The following is a 20,106-nucleotide window of genomic DNA, read 5'->3' as shown; positions in this document are numbered from 1 at the left end:
TCATCTGGGTGGTTGGTTGAAATTGTGGTATCCAGTGTGCCCTTCCTCAGGATAACCTGAGGCTAGCAGAACTTGGACCACTTTGTTGACCCTCAACCATTAGAGATGACCAAGTGCAGGTTGAAAAGGGCTAAAGTTGCAGTGCTCAGAAAATTGTGAGAAATGAGAAGAAAGGATAAATTGTAATCCAAGTGTGCTAAAAATACCTAACTTGATGTCATATAGAGAACTTTATTGGGTCTGACCATCAAGGTGGTATGATTAAAAGCAGTGTGAGAAATAGCATGCAAGGAATTGCTATTCACCATGATTGTAAACTGGTCGACATGTTTCAGCCTATGTGATGCGTCTTAGAGCACAGCACTAAGTGATGTGCCAGAGCGCACAGCACTGAATGATTGGGCAGAGGGCACAGCACAGTGTGATGCGCCGCAGGACACAGCACTTTGTGATGCACCAGAGGGCACAGCACTGTGTGATGTGCCGTGGTGGAGCACTTTGTGATGCACCAGAGGGCACAGCACTGTGTGATGTGCCTCAGCGTAGCACTGTGTGATGTGCCAGAGGGCACAGCACTGTGTGACTGGCCAGAGGGCACAGCACTGAAGGATGCGCCAGAGGGCACAGCACTGAGTGATGCACCAGAGGGCACAGCCCCGAGTGATGCACCAGAGGGCACACACTTGGTGACGTGATTCAGTGAAGCACCGAGTGCTGTGCATTAAAAGAGCACTAGGTAAAGTACCGGTCGCGGGCTCAGAGTTGTGTTCATCATGTCGACACAAGGCCAGCGCCCGCCACATAATCTGATCAGAACACGTAATTTCTGCTCACAAGTTGTTCAAAGGACCTGTTGCAAATGATCAACGTTCAATACATGCACCATAATATTGTGCACTTTCTCTATCAAGGGCATGCATCCACGTGCGTACAAAAGCATTACTTGGATGGAGACATTACCTCTGTCTCCATCTAGAGAGGACCTGGCCTTGGAGTGAGAGCTGGAATCACCAAGACTGATTTACATGTGGCTGGAGTCGGTCTAGAGAGGCTCAGAATACTTGGTCACAGCATATAAATCCCCGGACAAGTCAAGAATCTAAAGTCAGGACAGCAAGAGCCATAAGTGAAGCTCTCACCAAGGACTGATGAAGGGGGGGGTGGAGGGGTGGGGGTGTTGCCCCTCCAGGAGTGGACCTAAATGACCTTTCTTTGTTACATTAAACTGTAGCATAGACTGAAGAATCGCCCATTAGCAAAACTGTTAGTAGAACTTGGTCCCTGAGGTACAGGTCTAGCAAATAAAGTTGACTTATAGGCTATGTGACACCCAACTGCCAACACCCGAAACTGCACATGTTTCTGAAGTACTAAGGAATTAAATCAAGTATTGTAGTAAACTGCAAAAGGTAAGAATCTTAGCAGTAATGAGACTAAACATCCAAACGTATACATCTATCCTAAACATCGTTTTTCCTTCCAAGTACGTTAGGATCACCATTACCAATGATAGTAAATGCCTCTGCCCCCGAAAATAATAGACCAATGTGGGCTACTTCTGCCCGGTTATGAAGAAAGTCTACACCTTACTTCAAAGTAACTAAAACACTAACTACTGTTTTGGAAGAATGCCTCTAGCGGTCAGACTTCCAAGGAGAGAGTTTCCAGACTTTGAATGTCACTATGCATTGGCATCACCAGCACAGTCATCACCTCAGACTAAATCCCCTCTACATCACTTAACTGCAATATCAAACTTACAGTGGGGTGAATTCCTGCTGCAAGGGCCAGCAGAGGGCGCCCAAGAGGACACCTTTCATGGTATGCACGGAAAGATAACTGTGGCCTAAAGTGTTGCACCCATCTCCTGATATTCAAAGCTGCACATCCCTGTGCTGAGAGAAGCTGCGAAATAAAAACTACAGAAACAGGCTACTGCAGCCTCTTGTTTGTTTCACTGGATTCCTAAGCTGCCCTGATGAGAGCCAACATTATAATATTCTAATAATTGTAATAGCCTTCTCTCACACAAGCTAATAGTTGTCTACAGTTGTGTACAATTGAAAGCATACGTGATTTGGAACACTGGGAGGGTCATTTGTGTTTTATTGTCTAGTTTACGAATAGAAATACAATGTATATTGCTGATCCTTATGGTTGAAAAGAGAAAAGCACTATGTGTTTTTAAAATACCACTCACACACTATGAATCCCATAGTGTCATGCTTCATCATGGGGGTCTTCCCGTCCCTCTACGGGGCGGGGCGTGCTACGACCTACGGACTACGCGGGAGCACCTGTTGTTATGGAATCAAACTATGTGTGATGTGCAGAAAAAGTGTGCGGTAGGGGGTGGAAGGATTATGTCAAAGATGTTAAAGTATTAAAAATTAAAAATTCCCTGGCTGGTAGAAAAAACTATTTTATTCACTTCTCTAGCTGGGAATATTAAAATGGAGTTGTGGTAGGGATATCTACTATGCCCTACTTGGTCATAGAGGGACGGGAAGATGCCTATGATGAAGCATGACAATATGGGATTCATAGGGTGTGAGGGGTATTTTAAAAACACATAGTGCTTTTCTCTTGTCAACCTCAAGGATCAGCAATAAAAACTGTATTTCTAACTCACTTTTTATAAAAATTAAAAAAAACTGGTAGAATCCTATTGATTGTTAACATTTGTACTCCAGGTTGATTCTATCAACTTACCTCTACCCTCCCCCCATTGTTTATTTTAGTAGTTTACTAATAGCCTGGCAATGTAATTTCTAGGGGACAGGTATATTAATAATTCATTTAAAACCCAAAGCCAGTTGTGCAAAATGGAAGAAAATGTGATGCAAGGTGACTGTTGCACAGGAGTCCCTCAGGTGACTCGTTTGTGTCTTCTGTTTTCTTTGGGATTCACAAGGTTTTTTTGTATGTGAATATTTTTATCTATTTACTCCAACAGTTTGTATTGTGTAAATCTATGAATTAAATATTGTAGGCACTTTGCCACTATGAGATACTGAATAAACATCCCAAATTGCATTTTTGTGATATTTTAGAGAAGAGCATTCCATCACTTGGGCGCTGCTATGAAAAAGCTCTTTGGACTCGGCAGCCACCCTACCACCAAGCATGGGGAGCGTCACTGCAGTTTGAGAAGCCAGGCAATCCAGTAGCATGCTGGTCACTTCGAAGCCATGTTAGGCTTTGGTAGCCCACGATACAAATCTAAAATTAGTTTTGTAGGATGGTGTTCACATAATATTTTAAGAACTCTTGTGCTCTATCATGACTCGAAAAGCAGCATATTTTTTTTTTGTTGTAAATTTTTTATTTTGCATAGAACAAAAAAAACATAGGAAAGAGCACTGAGGTGCCGCACATTTCCCCACGCAGGGGGCACAATTCGAAATCTAGAGGTTGGCGATCTCACAGAGCAAAGTCAAATCTAGTCCGACAGCACTGATTATGAACAAAGGTTTGCAAATCACAAGCTCCAGGCAGCCTACCACCGGTGTCGTACAATGCAAATGAAGAAGTACCAGGGCTATCAGGCCCACGGGCCGATATATTCAAGACGGGTGTGCCGTCAACCAATAGCGTGCACCTCAGGAACCCAAAACCAGAAAGGTTTAATTCCCCTTCCCCCTCCCCCCCTCCCCCCGCCCCCCCCCCCATGGTGGTGACACACACATACCCACACTCATTCATAGGACCATACTAGACTTGAAAGAGGTGTAGAGATCGCAGGGATGCTGGACATACAACCGATGGTAACCCCTTAGAGAGGAAGGTGACCAAGGGTCCCCATGTGAGCTTGAAGTTCTTGAAATTACCAAGGAAGATGTCCGCCATTCTTTCCAAGCTTAGAAGCTTCCATAGTCGCGCGTGCCACAGAGAGATTGCTGGCGCCTCCTTCAGTTTCCAGGCAGCGGCCAACGTGAGTTTGGCCGCCCCCAGTCAAAGCCACAAAATCTTTTTGTCAGATCGAGTTTGATGTTCAAGGCCGGGGTCACGAAGGCCCAACAAGACAGAGGCTATAGAGTCCTCTATGGGATATTGAAGAATGTCCCTGATATGTGAGAGAATTTCCTCCCAGTATGGCCGGATCACTGGGCAGTCCCACCAGATATGGCGAAAGTCCCCTAGAAGCCCACATCCCCGCCAGCATTTATCGGAAGTAGCTGGGTATATGCGGTGGAGCCTGGTTGGGCATAAGTACCATTGCGTGAGGGTCTTGAGATGAGCTTCCCTCAGATGCAGCGAGTGATTAAACTTGGTCAGATCCCGCCAAAGCGCAGACCATTCATTATCGGTGATATCTCTCCCCACCATCTCCTCCCACTGTGTTCCATATAGCGTGGCCTAGGCGTCATTGCCGATTTAAGCAAAAGCTGATATAGGAAGGAGATAACGCCCTTCATGGTAGACGTCCGCAGCAAAAAAGCTTCGAATGGCGTTGGAGGTCTCGTGGCTGCCTCCAGTATTCAGCCTAATTTTTAAACTGCAATTAAAACCCGGTTTTTGTTACTGTAACGCTTTACTAATACTGTTTTTATTTTCTTAATAAGAGAGGCTAGGGAGCAAAGGCACTGGTTATGACCGTGGAATGACGGAAGTTCCATTGAAGAAACGGAGTTCTTTACAACAAATAATAGTTAAGTCAGACCTTTTACACCAACATTCAGATGCTTGTCTTTCTCTTTCTCCCTGTATAACTTAGAAATGTCTACCCCAATGAGTGGACGATCTAATAGCATGTTAGCGCTTTTGACTTTGGCTATACAGTTAGGTAAAGGCTCTCACATTCCTTGTAGGCCCTCTCCTGCAGCGCGAGCCTATAACTTTGATTTAGTCTCTTTAACAACCAGATTAGGCCTCAGGTGTGGGCTATTTGTTTTTTATTGCATTTATAGAGCGAAACTGTCACCAACCTGGTGTCCTGGTGCTAAGGTAACATATAGGTACGATACTGCACGGGCACCGTGGCTGGCCTAATTACTTAGGAAATAGCCGGGGCTTCAAAGCCTTCCTAAATTGGTGCCTTTCCATAGAGTACTTAAGCAAGGGTGGTAGCTCGTTCCACAGCTGGCCTGCTTTAACTGTGAAGGCCCGAACTCCTCGTTTTGACTTCTGACATTTGTTTATGCAAACCAAGTTTGTAAAGCTGGATGAAGGAGTCTCCCTGGAGCATATCTTTTAGTCTGCGTTGTACCGGCATAGGGCCTTTACCGGTCGTGCCTTAAACACAATGCACATGGCTTTGAAGATGATCCTCTGCCTACGAGGTGTAGTGTAGTTCCTATATTTCCACTAGCCTCTGCGCATTGGAATAATATATCCTATAGTTCAGACGTAGGACTGAGGTCGACTAGGTCTCTATCGAATATATTAGACTTAATTGTGAGTGCCAGCTAGCTCAGAGGTCACAAGAAACTTTCTCGAATTCACAAGAAGGGATTCGTTTCTGATAACCGCATAAACATGACAACTGTTTCCCCAAGATAAAACTGATCTTCAGAGTCGTGGAAACAATTGATAGATATGTCACTCAGTCAATCGTGCATGCTTCGTTTCACTAGAGGTGCCGAGAAATAGATAGACGGGCGTTTTCAATAAAAAGGTTTTATTGAACAGTCTTGTTTCTCAAGCATAAGAAATGAACTGCTACAATCGTAAAACTGGTTGTAAAATATAATACATACAGTATAAAGAGTGGAATAAATAATACTGTAAGAGCATTGTATGGTTCCTAAACCATAGATAAATACATACATAAATAACAGAGGCTAAACGTACTCAACTGGTGCTTCTAAAATACACCTACCCCGATGTACCTAACCTTAGTGCGAGGGAAGAAGTAAGTGAGGTGTAGCATAAATATAGTATTCCTTTGCCAAGAATCTGTCCAAGAGTTCTCTTAGGGTCTAATCAGCTCCGTACCTTAGTTTGGAATGAAGAAGGTCGTCTCGGAACTCGATTTCCCAACAACCCGCAAGGGTAGCTTGGAAACACTGGAGCTGGATTTCTCGGCAGGAGAAAAAACAGCGTCTCTCTCAGTGCGTCTGCTGAAGGGTCGTCTTTCTTCGGCACTTGCAGTAGCAGGGCGCGTCGGGCAAGTAGATAGTCGAACTGCTCCAGACCACTGCGTGTTTGCTAAGGCAAGTGTGGGCATATTTATACCTTGAAGTTGCAGAGTTTGACGTAAAGGTGGACATATTATCATCATTAAAGACTCTCAGTTCTTTGAAAACTCCATGAGTTCTTGGACAAGTCAGTTCTCGAGCAAGTGAAAGTCCCTAGCTGCTGAAGCCGAGTTTTCCAAGAAATCGTTGTAGATTTTCGGAACTAGTGGAAGTAGCCCTGCCTTATTTGAACTGCATGAGCTATGTCTAAATATGGTTATGATTCTTATGCCTATATAAGGACATAGTGATTTATACCCATATAAGGGCATGAATCGGGAAATTTACAATAGTGTCCTAAAATGGTTTACAACAGAGGAAGCCAGTACAACTCCTTTAGGGCGTTTGATACTGATGATCTGCGGGATATGTTCCGTGCCAGTTTTGTCACTGCCACTTGCACTCTGTACAATCTCTTCACCAAATATTCAGGAGCTCCAAGTAGGAGGGCATTGCAGTAGTCTGATCTTCTCAGAATGCCACTATGCACCACAATACATTTAGCATGGGTGGGCAGCAGTGGTAGAGCCTTCCTCAGACTATAAAGGAATGCAAAGCAAGTGCATGCTACTTTTGTAACATGGCTCTCCAGAAACAACTTGTCATCAAGCACCACCCAAAGTTTGGAAACCGCTGTGTCTCCTTTACCGATGAGAGGGACCATAGGTTATGGGGAAGTGTCATGGGGATTCTGCTAGCAGAGCAACATAAGAATTCAGTTTTCTCCCCAATTTCCATTCATCCAATTAACAATATCTGACATGCCTTTCTGAAAAGCCACCGCTGTCTCCTCCTGGGTGTTAGTAAGAGATGGGATCGATTGGGAGTCATCTGCATAATTGACCAGCTTGATGTCATGTTCCTCCATGAGGGTAATGAGTGGTCTCATAAAGATGTTAAACAGGACAGGGTTAAGTGCTGAGCCCTGCTGGATGCCAGGTCACAGGCTTTTGAAATTGGAGCGCTATGGAGGAAGGGCGACAGCCTGACATCGGTCCGACAGGTAGGAATGCTTTTTTAGAACACTGGAATATTGAGAATTTTATTGGCGACAAACAGTTAGAGCCAATAATGGCTGGTGTATGCATTCAGCTCCAACATACCAATGTGTCTCTTTCCGCTTCTCCCTTTAAATTAGAACATTAGACCCCCAGAGGGTAAAATCTTAATAGGCATATAGCCCTTCTGCTTTAGACTAAAATGGTTGTCAAAGGCCCTCACCTTTGTTATAGGCCTTTGCCTGCAGCTTAGGTCCAAAACTCACGTTCAAGACCTTTAACCATCGATATAGCCCATTCCTCCTCCTAACGAGTCCCCAAGTCCTGCTCCCAAGTTGAGTGTAATTTGTTGAAGGGAATTGCAGCATTATTGGTAAGGGGGGTTGGGGGGGGGCAAACCTGAGTCCTATTCGTCCCACGACCTGGGTGAAAATAGAAGGGACTATATTGACTGCGGTTTTACGAGTTGCCCTCCACTAACCGACTGATATATATTTGAAGGGGAATGGAGGCATTAGACGAGGTTAATGACAAGACCAAAAGAGATTTCTCTTTATTTGAACTCCTTCTAAATAGGAGAAGAGAGGAACCCCAAGAATGTTTTTAGTCATAAATAAAATTATTTGAATCTTAAAAATGAATTTATGGGAAGAATAACATGTGAAAGTCCTGAAGAAAAGCGTGAACGATAAACTTACAAAATCTACGAGCACTGAATGATTTGACTTGAACAATTAATTGATGATTATAAGGAGGCAGTAATAGTGGATATGTATGAAAGTAAATGCTAAAGATTGGAACTATTTTTAAATTATTCCTTGTGATTGTATATGTTGCTGTATCTTTGTTATGTTTATGCTTCATGAGATCAAAAAAATGTGTACAGATGGTTTTCCTGGAAAACAGAAGATATTTTTTAATTGATGTGGTTTTTCACAGTGCGCTTAGGATTCCCTTACAATTATTATGTTGAGAGAATGGAGGGTGTGTGAATGTAAGTGATACTATAGGGTTATCACAAGTGGAATATTTATTTGCGCACTGGCTTTTTAAACCCTGTCAACTTGGGTAGAAGGGATGCTCTTATATATATATATATATATATATATATATATATATATATATATATATATATCCAGCTCGAGTCCCTGCAGGCAAGCAAGAAGAGAGGACAGGCACAGGCACGGAGAATAGAAACCTCGGAATCCAGCGCGACAGAAAATGAGTCCGCGGATGAAACAACAACGAGGGAGAGAGGCCAAGCAAGCACATCTGAGCTGACACCTTTTCAGGGCGAATATCAAGTAATACAGTACACGTGGCTACGGGGAGGAAAAAACAAACCCCCGGAACAAGAAGGAGAAAAACAAGACGAGGAGGAGGGGGCAGCAGGTGGAAGAGGACGCGGGAGACCCAAGAGATCAAACTGGGTGAATCGCAAGAAAGCACAGTAGAGGGCATAACTGTCATAAATTTAACACCAAGAGTCCTCAATGACACCGAAAATAAAGTTCTAAGCCTAGGTCTTAGTTTTTGCCCCACAAGCCATTTGGAGTACACGCAAACGCGTATTGATCTCTTTAATTTCGTCCGAAGATTGAAACTGCACAAGTATTTTAAAACACGACCATCCCTGCAAAATGTATCAAGACCACAAATGAGGACGTCCGTGACTGATGCATTAAGAGGCACAGATTTACCAGCGGTGGAAATAGCACAGAGTCTAGCCCTGGAAGAATATGGCAGCCAACTCCCATCCACTTCCGAGGAGGATGCAATCAGAGCATTAACTACTGGCATTCCACAAGAAAGGGAGGAAAGCGGATACAAACTTAGATCACATTTTAACCCGCAGTTAACATTGGATGCGATAGACATATTCTCTGAGGCAATGACCAACGATCTACTAAGATTCAGGATGAAAAGTAGCAGAGATGGTAAGAATAGGGGAAGCAACAACATGAACGCGGATGAACGGAAGGCAATCCTTGATCTAATGCAGGACAAGAACGTGATAATCAAGCCTTCAGATAAAGGTGGGAACGTTGTCCTTCAAACCAGAGATAATTACTGCAAAGAAGCAATGCAACAACTAAGCAATGCAGTAAATTATGAACGGTCCTCGAAAGAAATGTATATGGTGAGCATACAGGAATATGATACAATGATTTCCGAGTGGTACCGTAAAGACATGCTGGGCAAGGAGGAATATTTATTCCTAAGGAGCAATAATCCAACCATCCCAACCTTTTATCACATTCCAAAAATTCATAAAAACTGCAATAACCCACCGGGTAGACCAATCATTTCGTCTCAAAACAGTCTAACCGAACATCTCTCTACTTTCATAGATCATTTTCTTCACCCACTAGTGCAGCAATTGGATTCCTATGTGAAAGACACTAAGGATTTTTTATCTAAACTTGATAAAATCAAATGGGACTCCAATTACAGGATGTTAGTATTAGATATAGCAAGCCTGTATACTTGCATCAGTCACGAGAAAGGCATCAAAGCAGTGGAACATTACTTAAAAAAACGACAACTGAGGTTTTTTGAGCACAATCAGATGCTAGCAATCTTTGTAGAATTTTGTTTAAAAAATAACATCTTTTTATTTGAGGACGTCTACTACAGACAAGTGTCTGGAACTGCGATGGGTACTTGTTTTGCCCCCAGCTACGCGAATTTATTCGTGGGCTGGTGGGAGGAGCAAGTACCCAGGTCGCTGGAGTTGAATGGCGAAAAAGGCAGTGTAATCAAGTGGTGTCGTTACATCGACGACCTGTTTATAATCTGGCAAGGATCGGAACACACCGCAAAGGCCTACATAGATGTCCTCAACACAAATGACATGAATCTCAAGTTTAGTGGCACTATAAGTAATACTTGCGTAGAATACTTGGATTTAAAAGTATTCATTGTGGACAACAGCATAGAAACAGCACTTTTCCGCAAAAGCACAGCAGGCAATTCAATATTATATGCCACTAGCAACCACCCGCCGGCATTAATACAAAGCATACCTTATGGAGAGCTGCTTAGGCTCAGGCGGAACAGTTCTAGAGATTCAGACTTCAAGATTGCAGCATCAGCATGCATCAGTAGATTCTCACAAAGAGGATATGCAATGTCAACGCTACAAAGTGCGTTACAAAAGGTGAATGCACTAAATAGATCAAATCTACTGACAGAAAAAGATCATTCTGCCATGGACAAAAAGAAGGAACAGGGTAAATTCCGGCTGATAACCCCCTATTCGGCGGAAGCAAATTATTTAAAACGCATGATGAGAAAGAACTGGCACATTCTAAAAACCGACAGTTGCATTAAGGATGACATTCCAGAGCACCCCTTGGTAACTTTCAAGAAATCAAGATCCCTGAAAGACATGTTGGTTCAAAGTCATCTAAAGAAAATTGAGAAGAAAACTAATAGACTCGCAGACTTGAAGGGCTTCCACCCGTGTTACCATTGCAAAGCCTGTGCACACAGCAAGAGGGTAAAAACCTATGAGATTCCGGACACAGGGATAGTAAAAACAATTAATAAATACCTCACATGCAACACACCCTATGCAGTATATTGTCTTAAATGCCCGTGTGGACTAATGTACATCGGGAGCACAATCAAACCCCTGAAACTGAGGATTTTAGAACACCTGCGAGCAATCGACAAAAATGACCAGTCATACCCCGTTGCTCGACACTTCCAGCAGGAACACTCAAGTAACAGACACCAACTGCAATATTTCGGGCTAGACCACATACCGGAAAATCCAAGGGGTGGCGATAGACTGCAAAGTTTGAGGAGACTGGAGTCTCGATATATTATCGATTTAATGACAAAATACCCAAAAGGTTTAAATGCGGGGGAGGAACTGGCTTCTCACATAGGCCAGTAAAAGGAAGAAGCTACTATAAAATGCACAATCCATGATGGACTAAGAACTGTAAATGCATATGTGTATAAATGTAGTGAAATACCATACCCGATGAATGAATCTGCGATACTAAATATATCTGTAGAAGCAACATGAAAAACATTATTCCAAGCTGGGTGCTACTAAGTAGTGATAATGTGGTGTGGATAAGAAGAATAGGTGCAGCCACTGTAATTAACTAGAAGTCACTTATAATGGGTTCACTTATTAGTATTCTGTTTCGTTTAAACTTTGCTCTTTTGTAGAACTTCCACAGTGTGAATTTTGAGAATATGAAATGATATTGATGATTATAGTTTAATAATGGGACGGAACACAAAATGAATCAAGGGTGACTTGCCGATCGACGGCGATATGTTTTCTACTCGGCACTGGTTGTGGCTCAGTACATTGATTTGTAATTTATTGACTATGTGATTTAATATGATAAACGTCATGCCACTTCAATATGGCCGATGGGTTGCCAGCACAAAGAGGTTTTTATGCCGATTCACGGCGAAATACCATAAAATGCGAAAGTGAATTTGCGCATAATCAAAGCTTTATTTAAATCACAAATGTTAGTAACACGCTTGAAACTAATGCTAACATTTACTGGGGCTTAATTAAGTAGGATAGCCCTTAAAGTGTACAGTAATTCACAACGTGTCGTTTACTGCTAACACCTTCCAATATGGTGTAATGATTTGTTGTCCCTTGTTTGTTTCGCCCACTGATCACGAGTGAACGCTATTAAAAACATGGCGCCTACCATCAATGTTTGTGACATTGAGGAAGGCGGAGCGCCGAAACGCGTCTGTTGCAAACCAGAAAATAAACTAACTGAAAACGACCCCCGGAGTGCGTGGTTTCTTTCCTTCGTGCAAGTCTGGTGGAAACCGTGAGCTGGATATATATATATATATATATATCACTCTGGAAGGAGCCATATTAGCACAAGACAGCAGCATGAACATTGGACATGTTTCTGAAATATCAGCCAACAGAGAGTTGAAATGCGACAAACTCTGTAGACAAGTATACCTGGCAAAATGCATCGCATTTTAAGATATATATATCATTATGTAGATGCTAAGTCTAACAAGAGAACGCAACAAATTATCAACTTCAGCTGTCCTACAATTCCCTTAGTTTCTAAGCAAAGAAACAGCACACCATACTTTGTTTCTTCTCTCTGTAGGATACGGTCCCTGTTGGAGTGCTCTTCCTAGCGCCTGGCACCATATATTAGCTCACGAGGGGGCAGAACACAAGTACGGACATATACGTGTAATAAATTACCAAATATATGAGTCTTTGTCTAAGGATGTTCATGCTTTGAAAACACTGCAATCATACGATGATTTTCAGGTAATTGCTACCACTTTGCCAATTTGTATAAACTTGGACCACTAAAGGGAAATAATGTACCAAGAAACCGGCCATGAACGATCAATTTCTTCAAAGCCATTATTTCCTATTATATTGGTGAATGTGAATAATGACAACACGGAATATTCTGAAGAATTGCATAGTCTTCTGATGATACACTGGGTCCTAAGTCACAGGTTTGACTCATCATCATAAAATTGCACAGAGGGCTGCTGTGCCTGCTGCAAAGTACGTGTAATATGCAGGTCACTGATTTGTATTTTACTCTAAAATGATATTCACAGATTGAAAACACTTTAAATGCAATCAAACCATAGACAAATAATGTCAAGTTTTTCAGCTTGCTCACCAGAAAACTGACAAGTTCAGAAATTCTTTTGTCCAGCACCACTGCTCGCACTGGCGGAGCATTTGGAGAGAAATGTTAGCACCAGAGCTTTATATGGACAGGTACTGAGTGCCTGAACGTCTTTTATTTGAAAGAAAGAGTACCTGCACTTTTCAGCGGAAGTGCAACACTTGTAATGGGAAAGTTCCTGCACTTCTCAGAAGCAAACAGGAACTCTGGGATTCGGACTGCGAGTGCTGCACTTCAACAGTCCCATTTCAACCACATATTAGCACTCTACATCCGTGTTGAAAAGCTGTGACCTGCCAAAGGGGCTGGCAGGTTCTGTTCCCTTGCAGAAATGGGGACAGCTATCCCATAAATACAAGGACATACGCGCTGTGCAAGTCTACTGGAGGTAGGCTTAAAAGTCCCGGGTAAGCAGAAGCTTTGGACTGGTATGCTTGCGGATACTGAGCTTGCACCACCGTGGGTACTGGAATGGCTAAAGCTTAGTTATGTACAGTGCCAGTGTTTCTTTCATATATTTTTAAGAACGAATTGCGGCATCAGAGAAAGGCACCGGTTCTTCACTCAGTAGGTGCCATAAAAACAGATTTAAGGCTTTGTGGCTTTGACCGTGCCATGAACACCAACTCAGGCTGTATTTTCATATTCAATAATTTTATGATATATATATTTTAAATACTGTTGATATTTTGTGTGTTAGTTCAAAAGATTGAAAATAACAACATTTTAAAAAGGTTTCCTCAAGGCAATGCTGCGGATAATAATAGTTATACTGTGTTGGTCCTGGTGACATAATCTGGCAACACTGTTCCTAGACAGGAAGTTGTATGTTAGGATTGCCTGAGTCTGTTGTGCTGGGTTTTGAGACCCTGTTTATTCCCATCCAATCTTGAAATTTGCGCCATCTTCTTGTGTGTTTGGTGTTGGTACATTATTTTTCATTTCATTTTCTTTAACAGTCCGTTCAAATCACTAAACAATTCTTCATGCTGATAAAATCGAAAACAAGTATATCAACATAATAAAATAAGGCAGTTGCATTCCTGAAACTTATCACATAAGTACAAGTGCAACTGTTAGGGCATTTGCACACACAATCTAAAATATTGGCCAATCACAAGGCGCAACATTTAAGGGGGCTATTTCCTAATTAAGTAAAAAGAAGAAAATACATTCAATAAAATATTCTACAGTAATAACTCCAGGATCTGGGTAAAATGGAAAAATGGATTCGAGATAAGTAAACTGCTTCGCTGGCCAGATGTCAGACTTCTTGGTGCTGTACCAATGGCTTTTTCTTGTACCCATTCATCATACAATAATGGCATTAACTGAGGCTAATCTCAGCGGTTGTATGATAGAACCACGAGTGGATAAACCACGCATGCCTCGACAACGCAATCTAAACAACACATAATTTCGTGGTAAAGGCATGAATGGTAAAGGGGTATGCGTGGCTAAGGTCGCAACCCACCCCAGCCCACAAAACTACCCCTACCCACCCCAGTCCACAAAAATACCCGACTGACCCTAGCCCACAAAACTACCACGACTCACCGCAGCCCACAAAACAACCCCGACCCACCACCAGCCCACAAAACAACCCGACCCACCACCAGCCCACAAAACAACCCTGACCACCACCAGCCCACAAAACAACCTTGACCCATCCCAGCCCACAAAAATACCTGACTGACCCTAGCCCACAAAACAACCCCGACACACCACCAGCCCACAAAACAACCCGACTCACCACCAGCCCACAAAACAACCCTGACCACCACCAGCCCACAAAACAACCCTGACGCACCACCAGCCCACAAAACAACCCTCAACCCACTCCCAGCCCACAAAAAAACACAGATCCACCCGCATCCCACAAAACAACCTCCAACCCACCCCACAAAACTACCCACACCCCCAAAAGCCGAGAAAACAAGCCTAAACCACCCCCAACCTAGAAAACTACCCGACCCCCCAAGCCCAGAAAACTACTCCAAACCCCTGCCCAGAAAATTACCCTGAACCCGCCTACTAAACTACCACAAAACAACCCCCAATCCAACCCACCCCCAGAACTACACCCAGCCCCACTTACCTCACCGCTTCCTGCGAGGTCTTCCTGCTTCTGTCCATAACTGCAGCCTACAACTAGAAGGCGCATTGCCTTAACCACGCATATGAAATAGTTAATGCATGCGTGGTAGACCTTGCGGAGTCGAAACACTCGTGGTTTAGACCTCTGTGTTCGACAGCTTCTCTATCTCAGCTTCTGTATGTGGTCCTCCCTGGTCAATAGTGATCGTTTGGAACTCAATCCTAAAGAAGCTTTTTGGTTTACCACAGCTTTCATAATGACACTATATGGTAGAAATAACGATTTATGTGAGAAGGATAATTGAAATGGGTTTTAGGTGGACTGGACGTAATGAACAAAAACAGACAAATATGTCAAATACATCATCCTAAGGTGTACAGCTCAAAGGTAAACACGTGATTTAAAGCAAGCGTTTTAAACTTTGTGAAAATTTACCTGATCAGCACTTGTGACATCACTCAATACGGCATCTGGCGCTCTGTTAGGTGGATTTGCTGTTGGCTGAAAGCAACAGAAAGATCATGTAAGAACTCAAAGAAGGGTCGTCAGCAGGGTTATGATTTAATATTTAAATTGGTTCATTGGCAGGATACGTCAAATACTAATCAGTGATGCCCTTTATCACCCTTGACATCGAGGAGTATCCCAGTTATAATTTAGAGGGGTAGAGAAGAAGAAAAAGTTACTTACCTTCGATAACAATCTTCCTGGTGGATGCCCTATCCACCTGCAGATTCCACAGCTGTTGAATATCTCCAGGTGATAGACTGGAGCAGGCAACTTCTACCCTCAGACTCTGCCCTTGTTAAATATATTCCAAAGCAGTACATCAAGCAGCGCTTCTGAAGGAATGATCAGATGAGGAAATCCAGAAGCACCAAGCATGCAAAATGGCTGCCCCTTTTCACTTCAGAACCTAAACATTAGTGTTAAGTGAAAGTGCGGAGTGAAGACCATGTCACTGCACACAAATCTCCACCAACACCTCTGGCGAGCACAGATCTTGAAGAGTTTGCTCCAGGCAGTGATCACAGATTGCCTTCAGCAGTTTATTCAAGGAAAGAGAGTAACACTCCTTTATACAGAGTATTATCCAGCGGTATAGGGTTCTTTTTAGACTGAATATCTATTCTTTCAACTGGCACAAGCCAAAAAAAAGAGCTGGTTGCCAGGCAACATCTCTTTAGTACGGTGAGTATAACAAATTGCCACCTATCTGAGGGTCCAGTCTGTGTAATCTCTCCTCCCCTTTGGGGGATGAGGGGATGTTGGAAAGGGTAATGAATAGCCTCAGATCGAAAGGGGTCGCCTCTACGGTCGGAAAGCCACTTTAGTTTGAAGGAACAAATTTGTCTGGGAAAAAGCATGCGAAAGATGAATGACTGAAACTCACTGATTCACCTTGCAGAGGTAATGGCTATAAAAAAATAAATATTTATCTTGAACATTATTAGTAGTGACCGACAAATTTGAAGGGGTTCAAAAGGTGCACCAATCATACGTTAGAATAAGCTTCAAATACTATTGGAGCATAACAAATGGGGTACAAGAAACATGAGTAAGTCATTTCAGAAATCCAATCATATTGGGAGACTGCAATAGTGAGGGCTGATCTGGAAGGCATCGAAAAGCCAACAATTTATTTCTTGACGGGGTTCACTGCACAGCCCTGCTGTGCTAGTGATAGAGTGAAACAAATATCCTCAGACACATGTGGCTTGAAGAAGTCCACACTCTGCTCTGCACCCGTTCCACTTTCCAGATTAGGAAGGCCTAGTGGGGAGGGAGGTTTACGAAATCACAGTATGATATCGACCACCACTGGGCGAAGATCACTGGACTGATTAGAACCTACCAAGAAATACCAGTGCCATCTGCAGGACATATATGTGAAAATTGAACCCTGCAGGTCCATTAGCACAGTCTTCCACTTTGAGTGGCAACAGAACTTAAGCCAAGGACAGCATCCTGAATTTGTCCTAGAGGAGGACCAAACCCAATGTCTTCAAGTTTAAGATTTGAAAAAGACCAGAGTCCTTCTTGGAAATCACGAAGTACTGAGAAAAGCAACTGTGGACAATTTTCTGCTCTGGAGCCAATTCCATAGCACATTTCAACAGCAGGGCAGCCACCTCCTGCTGTTGGATCTGAATATGGTCTTTCAAATGAAGAGACTGAGGAAGAGGGGAAGGGCCTATCTCTAGAGTATGGCACGTTCTACAATTTGAAAGGACCGACCGGTCCAATGATGCAGCCTTACAGGCCCATAGAAAGGAGGATACCTGCTCTCCCATGGGACATGAATACTTCTTTCAATGAGAAGCTAAAGCTACTTTCCACTTGATGCAGAGAAGGGGGAGCTGGCAGGCTTTTAGCCTGTCTACCTCTTTCCTTGCCTTCGCCTCTGTACTGGTAAAGCTGGTGATTTTATTGCTGGATGGACTGACATTGGTGAAAGTTAAAATCTCTTGAAAATTAAGGGTGGCCCTCTGCTCACAACCTGTAAAGGGAGTAAAAGATGGTATTGCACAGAGTAAGCAAGGGGAGAAGAGGAAGGGTCCAATTAAATGTGCAAGAGAACATCAATTAATTTGCAATGTAATTGGGTCAAATGTTGTCTTGAAGCGGATGTCAATTGTTCTTTGTTGTATGCTTATAATACAAATACCAAATAAAAATATTTGGAAAAATCTTTTGAGAAGCCATAAAACTAAGGTGATTAGAAACCCAAAGATGGCCGTCAGCTTGCCCACCTTGAATGTCTCCAAGAGGGTGTCAGCTTTGCCTCTGAAGGGACGCATCCCCCCAGAAGACATCCATACGATCAGCCTTGATCTGAGCCAAGCATGCCTCCGTAAGGGCAGTGAAAAGCGCATGGCTCTGGCAATTAAGTCAAAAGTATCAAGGCCCGCTCTAAAGATATCAAGCCTATCTTGGCATCCGTGACTACCACAGCAAAACTATCATTTGATTTGGCTGACAAGTATGGCATCCACACTGAAGCCATGTCCTATAAAGAGGTGTATATACCCAGCAAGCAGGCGGCGTTAGGGGAATGGAGGTCTATACTGCCAGCCAAAAAAACCACTGCTTTTAGATTTTACAATTTCCTACAAAATAGAACTGTTTGGAATGCATCAGGGTTCTTCTTAGTGCTGGATAAGACCTGTACCACCAGTCTCTTCGGAGAAGGATGAAGTGACAGAAAAGTTGGGCCTCAGCACTGACTTGTACCTCCACTTTACAGCTGGGGTTGATGTGAGCTTCTCATAGGCAGCCTGTACTTGACCAAAAAGCCTCATAAAAGGGCATCTGGTGCTCTGACAAAGATGTAGCTAGCTGGAAGAATTCTCGTCCTAAATTCTATAGTCGGAAGGGACATTTCAGTAGGTCACCAGCCTTTCTGAGGACAGCATGGAAAAGGCCACCTCCTGGGGGGCTGGGCCGGAGGGACATTTCCTTTTGGCTTCCGGGGATGTGTACAGGCTGTTTGCATTTCTCAGGGTCAAGTAGTCCACTGTGTTAGAAGATGTTGGTGGCAACAAGTTGGTTGCTTCACTGCTATTATCTGTATCATCATGGCCTATCTCCAGCATCTGCTGTAGGATTGAATAATGGCTGAAAATATCATGGCACAGGAGGTTTCCTTATGCCATGTATCTGTCCCCCTACGCTATCCTCTGGGTTTCTATCCGGGACCTCTTTAGGGCAGTTTTTGACTTTGAATTAGCCTGTGGGAATGGCTATATCGCTCCAGTGAAGTCACAATGGCACTGCTTCAGGCTTGCAATGGCGCTAGCGCCCTTCAATCTCATACAAGAGCTTTAGAAAGGTTTCTGGATCCAATCTTGCACCTTGATATATTCAACACATGAGAAATCTGCAGGTAGGAGTATCTATCAGAATCACAGAAGCTTTGCATCTTGAATCACTCTATAAGAGTAAATCTCAAACCACACACCCTGCACACATTTTACATGAAGTATGCAACTTCTGTCTACCAAACTCAAGAGACGTTTTAAGACATTGGCACAGTAGGAAATTGCCCAGGACCCCCACCTTCAAGCACACCCTAGGGAAGTAAAAACTCTATTGATCTAGTTTGCCTCAGTCTATTTCCATATGTCAGCCTCTCTACTCTCTGCCTACCTCTACCTCAGAGTCCCTCCATTCCCCGTGGCATCTTGAGGGTTTTGGGGGGCCCTGGAAAGATACATTTCAACTGTTTTTGTGTGAATCCCGGTTTTTAATGTTTGGCATTATGTGAGCTTCAATTGGCAGACAATGGTCAGCAGGATTAAGAGCAGGGGGCGGGGGGTAAAATATGTCTTGTCCGGGGTCGTAAAAATCTTGAAAACATCACTCATCAAACTAGTCACATCCTGAAGCCCCCCCAACAATCCATCTAAAACAACAAAGACTAAACACAGCTAAACTAGATTGTAAATGTAAAAGGCACCTGCAGTATAGTTCTATTCGGCAAATTTCTCCTTTTTCAAGGCCTGCTATTTTACCAGGTATTCGAACTAGGGAAAAGCATGGTGTTTGCAAAGGATCACACAATTTGATCCTACAGGGAAAGATTAAAACTCGGGGTAACTAGTTCTTTAACTGACAATTTAGCAACATCTTATTTCCCCGTTAAGGATCCAAATAGATAAGAATATCTGACTACATAATAAAGGATGCATAACACCAGTAATGGATACAGAACAGCCAGTAGCGGAAATGGAAAAAATGTACTCCTGGACACCCTACATTTGGGTCTAAGTGTGGCAGCAGTGGAGTCGTGAGAAGCTACGCCTGACAGTGCACATACACTTTTTTTTTTTTACACCGACAGTACATCTGTTCTAATTTGCTTAAATGCACAAGTTACGACTTGTGTAACGATATATCTGTAAGAGGCATTAGTTAGTGATAGATTCCTTACCTTAGAATATCCCCAGGCATCAGACTGGATCCGGAAAGTTTTTCTGCTTAGCAGTACCCCTGCGCGCCAGTAGGTGGCTTTGTGCGGTTCCGCGTCCGTCACTGGCGTCGTAAGCGCTAGGATGACGTCACAGAGGCTACTTAGGTGCCACCCATGCATGCGGACGTCATTTCTGTACAGGACTTTCTGCGCCGAAATGCAGAGCCATGCAAGATACTGACCATTG

The 20,106-nt window shown here is 43.2% G+C and overlaps 1 protein-coding gene across 1 annotated transcript in view; it reads right to left on the bottom strand.

The window, feature by feature from the left end:
* The window catches only part of HSD17B4 (hydroxysteroid 17-beta dehydrogenase 4), an 883,985-nt gene that overhangs the window by 289,179 nt on the left and 574,700 nt on the right, over positions 1-20,106 (bottom strand). The window contains exon 17 of the mRNA XM_086961070.1: positions 15,383-15,448. Within this exon, the coding sequence (XP_086817196.1) occupies positions 15,383-15,448 (66 nt within the window). The remainder of the gene's footprint in view (positions 1-15,382; positions 15,449-20,106) is intronic.

The sequence above is a fragment of the Lissotriton vulgaris genome, chromosome 3_1 (genome assembly GCF_964263255.1).
Source record: "Lissotriton vulgaris chromosome 3_1, aLisVul1.2, whole genome shotgun sequence".
Taxonomy (NCBI): Eukaryota; Metazoa; Chordata; class Amphibia; order Caudata; family Salamandridae; genus Lissotriton; species Lissotriton vulgaris.
This window is presented reverse-complemented; position numbering and strand designations above follow the sequence as displayed.